This window comes from Lates calcarifer, unplaced genomic scaffold, assembly GCF_001640805.2.
Source record: "Lates calcarifer isolate ASB-BC8 unplaced genomic scaffold, TLL_Latcal_v3 _unitig_1332_quiver_1210, whole genome shotgun sequence".
Classification (NCBI taxonomy): domain Eukaryota; kingdom Metazoa; phylum Chordata; class Actinopteri; family Centropomidae; genus Lates; species Lates calcarifer.
The window spans coordinates 27972-38708 of NW_026115446.1; the positions used below are offsets into that span (position 1 = coordinate 27972).

The 10737-nt window shown below is 41.8% G+C and overlaps 1 protein-coding gene across 1 annotated transcript; it reads right to left on the reverse strand.

Moving 5' to 3' along the window:
* Positions 1–204: 204 nt before the first annotated feature.
* Positions 205–6087, reverse strand: LOC108888379 (claudin-20-like). The gene is given in 2 exon segments (XM_018684367.2): positions 205–4580; positions 4583–6087. Coding segments are annotated over 2 exon segments (834 nt in total). The 5' UTR covers positions 4926–6087; the 3' UTR covers positions 205–4089.
* Positions 6088–10737: the final 4650 nt, after the last annotated feature.

The window sequence follows — 10737 nt, forward strand, 5'->3', positions numbered from 1 at the left end:
ACATCGATCAAAGGTTTGATCAGACAGATGGTTCTGTGTGATTTCTTATTTCCTTGTGGTTTGTAACACTATAGTTCCTCATTCTTGACCACATGGAGCTGAAAGCAGAAGCCAGAACTAAAACATCAGCACGTTGAACTTACAGTATATTGATCTAACAGACACGTATACAACTGTGTCTGTCTGGTGTAATTAGTTATTTCCATCCGTGTCAGTTTTAAATGTATTGTGGTTAAATCGTGGGAGCTCAGTGAGTTTCTCAGTCAGACATGTTTTATTTAACAGAAAAAACTCCATTCTGGTTTTTGAAATTTAATTCTTCGTTAACAGCTTGCTAGCTAGCACAATAGGTCATGTTGAACTAATCCATGTTCATTGCATGTTACAGTGACTGGGTTGGGTTTGATGCCATAAACAAAACAAATATTCCTCTATGAGTCGAATGGGTCTGTGTACATAACGGCCAATCGATTTTAGTTCTGGAGTGGGAACAAAGACCAGAGATGACGAAACGAAAAACGAGATGAGCGAGAAACACCTGCTATGAGCCCACATCTTTGTGTTTCAGTTGTCAATCCTTTTCTGTCAGAGAAAAGCAAAAGCTAAGGTCATCTGTTTTCACATTAGCAGAGTAAAGAGAGCTAGCTAAGATTAGCTTTATTTGCCTTAGCTGGGCAGCACAGTAAAAAGCTGTGCTAGCTTATGGGGATCCTGTGCTGTCGTTCATTAAGTGACTTCCGGGGGAAAATAAAAATTATTTCACGCATGATGAAACAGACAGTTTTTAAGCCTGTAACTGATTTCTCATTTTCCCGGTGTTACCGTAAAACAAAAATTAAAAATACTAGTCGTTCTTTGTTTTCTGATTTAATTGTTCCAAAATGGAAAACGGGAAAAGGCTCATTGTCTGTTTTCTGTTTTCTCACTCTAACACAAAAATCAACTAGCCGTTATGTTCATGAATCCGAATGCCCAGTTCTTAACTTTCCCATGATATCGGTCACATTCACGTTTGGTCAGACCTGCTTCACTAGACAAAACTTTTAGTTTTAATTTGTGCTCACGAGAAGTTTGTATTGGAGTCTGTTGCACAGAGTTGCGTTGTAGAGGAGCTGAAGAGAAGCTTTGAGGCACAGCGCTCGGGAATGAGCTGCGAGCATAAACGTCCTTTAGACAAAAATCAGTCCACAGTCTGTTTATAGGCAACCCAGGAAGTCAAGGAACAATCAATCTGTTCAAACATTGGTGAAAGAAAAGCGATTCATACATTCTTACATGTAGTAACTTTATGATCTGAAAAACACATGGCTTACTTAATGTGGATCCTGTGAATTTCATTCATCAAGGTAAAGGTACAGAGCCATTTTATTTCATGCACAACCACACATACTGTGTAGGTGCAGAGAGAATGAGTAAAAGTCAAAATGACATTTACTGTCACAGAGTCCAACCTGCAGTAAATAAAATATTAGTCAAACTAACTGTTCAAGTGCTCAGGCTTTGGGCCGATGAAACGCTGTGACCTCTGCTCTCAGAAAATGTTTTAAACTGTAGCTCATCATTGGAATTGTCCAGATGAACATCATCAAAACAAAAATCTGTGTTTTAAATTAGGTTTAAGAGGTTTGAGTTTATAAGCAGCAACACTGAGCTACAGAAGCACCTGCATTTTCCTGGTGATGCCTTTTTTGTCTTCATGCTTTGATTTTTATTTTCTGGCTGCTCAGGTTTTTTTCAGTTGCTTGTGCTTGAATGTGTCGTGTTTTCTACATTAATGCGTCACTGTCATGTTTGACAGTGAAATGTCACTGCAGCGCTGGCAAATCGACGTTTCCTGAGTGGCCGGTGTGGGCGTTCAGCTCAGTGGTTTCTTTTTATTCCCAATGAGCTCTGGCAGGTGAGACTGACAGCTCACCTCAGGTTAAAGGACACTTCGCCCACCACATGTACACAACACTGTGGACTCTCCACTCTCCATCAGGCTTTAAGTTACATCCTGAAAATGACTCCACATCCTCATACAGCTGAAGTAGGGTGGGGGGCGGGTGAGGGTGTGCAGTGTGCATCCAACCATGGTGAGAGGATAATGGGAAAGCAAAGAGCATCATTACCTCTCTCCATGCTGCTCTGCACCTCCCGCCTCTCTGTGGACCTCTGGGAAAAGATGGAGCGGACGCAGACGTTTTGATGCTTTGGATCTGGACTCATTTCGCTCAACAATGTTTTTTATTGCTTCAGGCACAATCTCTACAACAGCAGCTGTCACTAAATGAAGCTGTAAAGCACTGACAACATGCACAGATGGTTGGAAACGTTTTCCAAAAATCACTGTTGATTTCAGAACCGGCCCAAAGCAGACACAACAGACCCCAACACCGGAGGAAGATCTGAACTCTAGTTCAGTCTCACTATTCGGTTTTTGTCATGATTTAAGATGCATTTGTAACAGAAGTCCTACAGAACATTTTTAGATCATCTTGAGCAAAAACAAAATCAGATTAAGGTACAATAGCTTACGTTTATATACTTTGTGCACTTTCCATAAAAGTGACCTCTGCAGAAAAGGTTTTGAAATGTGGTTTTTTCAACCATCGTCTGTTGGTGAAGAACAAGAAATTAGACCAGCACTCTTAGCTTCTTATTCTGATGTCCTGTGCACGATTTATTTAAACCTTTATAATATAACAAACAAACTGAAACAACATCAGGTTTGTAAATCCATTGTTAAGTTTGTGTGTAAAGTCATTTGATTATGCTAAGGCAGCTGATGCTATGTAGTCATTTAGCCTGATGTTACTGGCATAATGTCTTGAATTTCATATTTTTAGATTTTTCGTAAAGCACCAACTAAAGTCTTCATCATTAGTAAACAGCATTTTGTAAAGAGTCAGATTAGATGTTTCTTATGGTGCGAACTCAGAACTGGGAGTGACGGCGTTCTAGTTGAGAAGTTGGAAAAACATGGACGCTCACAGAGCCTTTATAGCTGGTCTCATCTCAGTTGTTAACGTAAAGTTTTAATGTAAACACTTTAGAACGTTTTTAAGACGCAGTTCAAATTTAACTGATTGAGAAAAAAGAAATATTAAACCATGAATGTGAACCGTTTCAAACGTAACTTAGGCTAGCCATTTGTTGGCAACAGCAGTTGATAAAAACGCTCTACATTATAAACAGTAACATTAGCAGAGTGTTCACTATTATTGATGTCAATAGCAGCCATCTTGAATTCTTATGTCGGGGTTGCTCTGACCTCAGGAGGCGTTCAGGTTCAAACTTCCGACTTGGAACTGAGAAATTTAAAACTGGAATGCACCGTGAAGCTAACGTTGAGCTTAGTCAGTTCAGTTGGTTTGGTCTCACCTGGTTTTTACTTGGTTTAAATATTTCTGAATAGCTGGTTTTTGACTGCATATCATTAGTAGTATTACACGTACAAATTATCTAGAATATTTTACAGTTATGTTTCCAGCGACTTGTTTTAACCTTCATCCTCAAAACTATTCTCTGGATTTGGAGTCTTTAAACGTTGTATCATCCTCTGGTTTTTGTGCAGTTTATATAAAATTTACTATGTTTTTATCTATTAATTTCATTTGACAACTTATAATTGTCTCATATAGTTATAATTTCTTTCCATTGTGTCTGTTAGGTGGTGGAGGGGGGGTTGGCAGCTTCGAGCCTCAGAAAGCTTTGGGCCGGCTCTGCATGAGCAGGAGTTAATCTGAGAAGGCAGACAGCCTCTACAGATGGAAAATGATGGTTTTTCAATATCAGTCAGAGCTTGGATGTGCTTTCTTTCTTTTTTTATGATCAGCAGGTTCAGCTCTTTTTTTTTTGCCTTCAGACCTTTGGTATGAGAAAGCTGCGGCAGCTTTTAAAGGATTTACAGTGTTTGGTTCCTGTGCGGTTTATTTTTCTCCTCTTCATGTTCTTTGCTTTCCGTCTCATTTCTGAGACATTCGGCTGAATCCACAATCTGTCATTTCCTACATCTGGTAATTATTCCCCCTCAAACACACCTCCCCCAGCCCATGAGCCGGAAAGTCTCAGCTACAAACTCCACATTTCATGGCTCTGCCCTGAGGATTAAACATACTCCTGGAGGCTGTAGCTGTCCTTGATGTCTTTTGGAGGGAGTTTGGACGGAGACGAGTAGAGTCTCTGCTCCTGATCCTGTTCAGGTTTCTCCTTCAGAGCCTTCTCCTGCTTCACCTCGTCCATCTGCAGCTGGACAGTTTTGTTTTGTCTTTTTTTTGGCTGGTCACGCTCGGTCTGCAGCTCCCGCCTCTGCTGTTCATCTCGGTACAGCACCGGTCTGTCAGGGTTGGCGGAGGAAGCGTAGTCCGGTCGTCTCGTTCTCTTTCCGGGACACGACAAACAAAAAATGACCCCTCCAGCCAGAAGGAATCCAGCGGAGATAAACGTCACACACAGAGCTCCTCCAGGCTGATATTTACTGCTCTCTGGCAGGTCCGTTGTCAGGAAGGCGGTGATGACTTCGTTGGTGAACCAGGACGCCGGGACCAGGCAGAGAAAACTGGCCAGGATGAAGCAGCCTCCTGCAGCAATGGCCGTATGCCCTTTGCTCGGTGGCTGCCCCCCCAGCGGGTACATTTGAGCCCCAGGGAGGCGAGGCAGAGTCCAAACGTCGCCACCATGCAGGACAGGACCATGGCGGCTCGTGTGGTCTGCAGATATGCCGGCAGTGACAGCATCGAGTTCTTCATGGTGCAGCTGAAGACGCCGGAGCTGTACCACACACAGTCCATCCACAGACCCTGCATCTGAGAGATGGGGGTCATGATGCTGGACCACACGTTGGTGCTCACCTTCCAGTTGGGTAGCAGGGTGGCTACGGTGGCGCCGAGGACGCCCAGGAGCGCAAGGGCGAACGCCAGAATCTGAATGGCGGCGGACAGCATGGCTCAGCAACCCCCCCCCACCTCGGTCCCTGTTGGCACGGCGGCGTCCCGGGCAGGTTCCTGACAGCAGATAATTCCTGAGCGCAGGCTCCAGCGAGCTGCAACCAGAGGAGAAATGAGAATGGAAGTGAGCGTGACGGACGCACAGCTGAGGCTGCTGATGGGAAAACCTTTCTCTCTCACTTTTTTGATTTCTGTTTTGGAGGAGGGGGGGTTGAGCACGTGCAAGCTCGATGATTGCCTGCATTAGTTACTCTGCAGCTGATGTGATGATCATTGACACTCAATTATGTCCATTTAAAGCTGCAGAGTCCCTCGGCTCCGCTTCCTCTGAGCTGCAAGAAACATGACCGCAGAGCAAAAACTAAAAGCTCAAACAGACTCAAGTTATTTCTTCTCATTGATTCAACCTTCACCTCTTGACAGAGTCACACAGCTGCAACAAGAGGAGACATGAATCCTGAGTGTTGTATGAAAACTGGAGTCTTACCTGTGTTGTGTCTCCTGAAGTGATTCCTGAGGACGGAGCAGAGAGACAGAAGCAGAGTGAATGAAAACACAGGGTGTGTGGGTTAACAGCCTTTAACTACCCCTCTGCCTGCCGTCTCCTTGGCAACTGTACATACAGTTTCATCCCATTCTGCGTCCTGGAAAAAGATGCACCAAACCTCCTCCTTTCTTTTTTTTCCTGCAATCTCACTGTGAACAGAAGAAACCTTCAGGAAACAGGTTTTTGTTTGGAACCTGAAGGTCACCGGCTCTGCTGAAGGAGCCGCAGAGCAGCGCTCTTATCTGATGAGTTGATGGCGGGGTACGCCGCAGAAATGGTTCTTTGTCGCTTTTTGACCAAGAAAGAAGCCATTCACCTGCAAATGTTTGTTTTCAGCTGTTGACAATGGTTAGATTTTGTTTTTGAGCCGTGGAGTCACAGAGTTTTACGACCATTTGAAAAATGCGGTGCCGCCTCTTAAAAACGACATGAAGGTGAAAACTCATTACTGATGATTACAGATAATATCTGCTGGTCAGAGCCCTTTGCTTTCAGAAACAGTCAGATTTCAGTCGACTGACGGGATCGTTCGTGCTTTTAAGACAATCAACATGCACCATCGAGTCGTCATTTCGTCCTCGTTTGGTGATAAAAGCGCTGAGCTGTTCTTTGTCCAGCTGCAGTGTGAATCAAGGTGTCGCCCGTCATGTGACTGTGAAGAATCGCCCACTGCAACACAGTGATAAGCGTCTGCAGCCCGCCCACCCGCTCTGTAGTGATGGGACCCAGCAGTCAGTCAGTGGCAGCCTGTTATTACCATAATCCTCCAGTCTGGGTTCTTATCAGCCTCAGACCTGCACAGACTCGAGCTGCTCCCACCAAACTGCAAACAATAAACACAGGTTTTCTGTCTCTGTTTCCTCTGTGGGAAAATACAACATGTAAAACATCAGTTCACCCGTCGTCGCTGTTTTAATTAATGTTGTTGTGTTGATACAAAAACTCACAACAAATAAAAACACAATGGAGACTCGGTTTCCCACCGGAGATGCAGAGGAGTGACGTCAGCGTCAGCGACAAACCAGGAGCTGCTGAGGGTTTAATGTGGGCAGGTTTCTAATGGAGGTTCTGAACTGAGCTCAGAGGAAACAGAGGGTTGAAATCTGTTTGTGGCCTTTTACACTGAAGAGAGATCAGTGACCGTTCTTAGTTACGACCATTTGACTTTAGCTTCTCAGACTGTTACAGCTTTGTTTATATTTGGATCAGATTTATCTTGGGACATGATAATCAAGATATCAAGACAAATAATATGGACTGAATTAAACAGACTGTGGTTGGAGCCATCAGACCAATCACAGCACTGTTCAGTGTTTATTAATAAGCTGATAAACTAAAGGAGAAACATTAATTATCCGAACATGAGCTCTGACCACCTCTGTTGTTGTTTTTATGTGTTTTAAATGGAAATGAACTGCTCATTGTTGAAAGTAATAACTGTGGTGACAACAGGATAAAACACAATAAAACCCTACCTAAACTACATTTTATTTTTCCAAACTGACAATAAATGTTCTTTTCATATATAAAAATAATAAAAAGGTGGATTCAGCCTCGTAAAGTGAAATGATGTAGTTCTTCAGTTTTTTCTCACATATTTATGATTTTATAATCTCAGAGAATATTCTAGTTTTCTTCCTGTAAATTTATGACTTTAATTTTGGAAATACTGAGTTTTCCTTCCTCTGCGACATAATTTTTATTTTTATTTTAAACCTACATTGTTTCTAATACACTGTCACATCTGTGACACTGGGAAGAACAGAAATCTAAAACCTGAATTCAAATAGAGAAATTATTTCCTGCAGACTGGCTGATGAGTAACTGTTATTAAAGAGGCTGGGTGAAAACAGTGGTCTGCTGCTTTAACTCATGTATAATAACTGCTGCAGACCTGCGTCTGTCCCACATCCAGCTGCTCTGTGGGTCCTCGGTCTATCAGGACCAGACTCTGGAGGGTTGGACTCGACGCCTGAGGCCTGACAGGAAACAAATGTCGTTCTGCTGCAGAGTCCGAGGACAAACTGACAACAGTTACACTCTCATCACCACTAAGATTCATTCTCTTTATTTTTAGTTCAGCTTTTTATTTCACCTCAGTGTCCTGATTTACTTTACGGCTGCGTTTATGTTCCAGTTAAAGAAGAGGAAATCTCATGAACGAGTTTAGATTTCAGTTTAATAAACCAGCAGAGTTTAACATGACTTACCCTGATCTGACAGGTTTCCCAGAATTCACACTCTTCAAACCATCTGGATGAAGAAAGATTCCATCTGCTGAGAGAGAAAAAAGAGATTTAAGTCTTTCACCAAACACTGATTCTTCTCAGTTTCATTTCAATAAACATCTCACTGAAACTGATGACGACTCCTCGGATTCATTCACTGTTCATCCTGATGAAGTCAGATTTAATAACTGAACAAACCTGACGATTCTGATTTGAAACATTAAACCACAATATTTGATAACAGAGCGGTTCTGAGCGTCTTATGATTTTAATTCTTTTAGTTGATCTGAGGTCGAAGGTTTTTATTTTGATTTACTGAACAACAACTGAAAACACAACAAATTATTTATCTGGAACTCTTTCAATTCCTGTAGATATTCTATATATTTATTTATATTTGAATCATTGATCGTTCCAATGGTGAAGATGGTTCTGAGGAAAAATTTAAATACAGGTTGAATAAACTGTTAATGAATTCTGTTGAGCTTCACTAAGTCTGTTGAATCTGGTTTAAAGTTTGTACAGGATAAATCATCACAATCTGATTTAAAGATAAAATGACATGTTTTTACTTCCTGCTTAATGTCGACATGAAATGACAGAGTGAGGAGGAGGTGACGATGTCAATCTGCAGAGATTAAATGTTAGACGACGTTCAGATTCTTTGACACGAGTTCAGACTGTTTCCTCAGCCTTTAATCCAACGTGGCAGAAATTAGCTTCACATTAAAGCAGACAGTTTGACCTCTGACCCCAACAGTCTCTCAGATAATAGTTTGGAGCTGAATCAAACCATCTGGCAGAAACAACCCCCCTCCTCCCCCCTCCTCACCCCCGAGGCTCCATTAGCCATCAATCAGCAGAGCGACAGGAATATAAATGAACTGCTTTATCTACACTGAACACACACACACACACACTGAGGTCTATTCTGTAGATTTCAGTGTTATTTTCTCAGCAGAGGACGGAGCTGTGATTATATCACCACCTCAGCTGTGGGTCTGTCTTTAGTCTTTAGTCATATTTATTTTTATTTATTTACTTTATGTCATCTGTTCAGTTGTATGAGATTTAATCTGGACGTTAATTATAAGATTAATAAAAATCATTTTGCTTTACAAGACAAAGAAAACGATTAAAACAGGAATTCTACAGCAACATGGAGGAAAAAAGTTTGAATAAAAAGTGATAAAAAAGACATTTTAAAATGTTTAAAAATAAATGATCAACGAGGAAAAGAAAAAGAACAAAGAGAACGAACAGGAGTTTGAAAAGGGTTTTAAAGAGAAAATCAATTGTGTGTGTGTGTGGGATTATTTCACAGTTTGATGTGTTGTTGTGTCGTAAAGGTGATAAATTAACATGATAACACAAACCAGCAGCTGACAGTGAACACACACACACACACACACAGGTGAATCATGTTTTACATTCTTTAAGGACATGAAGAAAAAAAAGAGATGAGAATAAAATCAGAAAGTAAAAACTAACCTGCAGACAGACGATGTGTCGATCCTCATACAGCTGCTGAGGACACACACACACACACACACACACACACACACTTACACACTTACACACACACACACACACACACACACACACACACACACACACTCTGAGGGTCAGAGGTCAGTGTGTTTGTGTCCCTCCCAGGTGTGTGTGTGTGTGTGTCAAATGAAATCTGGTTCAGCACATTCCTGCAGCTCAAACACAACACACTGACTGTACAGGAGAGTGGTGGGCAAACAGCGGCCCGTGGGTCAAACCTGGGCCTCAGACAACAACGTGTCTGGACTCAAGTTTTCCTGCTTCAGTTTTAATGAATCTGTTGTAGATAAAGTGAATCCTGACACATCTGGAGGAGCACGTTCTGCTTTATTCTACATGTCGTTAGGTGCATGATAATTATCAGATCTGAACTTTGACCTTTGGCCACCAAAATCGAATGAGTTCGTCCTTTAATCCAAGTGAACATTTGAACTGAATTTCAAGAAATTCCCTCAAGGTGTTAAAGAGATATCTCAATCAGAAGAACAGGACGAACGACCTGAAAACATGACGCTCTAATCATTAGAAGACGAATCGTTAGTTTTCCTTCCAACTTCGGATTAAATGCTCATCAGACAGGAGTTAAACAGAGTCCTGTGTGAAGTTAAAGTCTTTAAAAACAAGCTTCATTCGTCAGAATGAATTCTCAGCGTGTTTCCTGTTTCCATCAGTAAATAGAGACGCAGACTCGGCTGTTGTGTTGAAGGATTTTCTCTCTCTTCTAAACAGCTGTAACTGTGGCAACAGGAGCTGCAGTGACTCAACATCACACTCTTCATTTTTAAACAGTTCATTTCCTCAGTGTCCAGAACAGAAGATTTAAAACCTCCTGAGACTCTGAAGTGAAGTCAGACGGACGTAAATAAAACATCGTCAAACAATCGCAGTAAATCTGTCAGGAAAGAAAAAAACCAACTCCTTCACTGAGTCTCTGCTCAGCTCAGACTACAAACATTAAACCTGCTGCAGCAACTGTAGACTCAGTCTGACCTGTAGACTCAGTCTGACCTGTAGACTCAGTCTAACCTGTAGAAGAACAGAACATGAGAAACTGAGAGAAAACAGTGTCTGCGTTCAAAAAAGACAAAAACAGTTTTCGAGTCCCTAAAACTCCATCCATCCACACGTTAGTGCAGACGTAGCCTCAGTTTACTGATAAACACACTGAGACGTGAGGAAGAAGTAGAGGGACAGGAGGAAAATGAAGCCGACGTCACTCTGAGTCTGTTGTTAGCTAACATCTGAACAGTTTGTGTTATCGCCTGCTCTGGGTAAATCAACAAACAACTACACAAACTGCCCGGTGTTTAAATTCACTTTGCTTTCAGAACACACCTTTATCCAGGCTAGCTGTTTCCCTCAGCCACCAGTCTTTATGCTAAGCTAGGCTAACTATCATCTGACTCTACCTGACTGACAGATCAAGACAAAAACAGAAAAGTTAAAGTTCAGATCAGTAAATCTTAAATTATTTTTTTTTTCA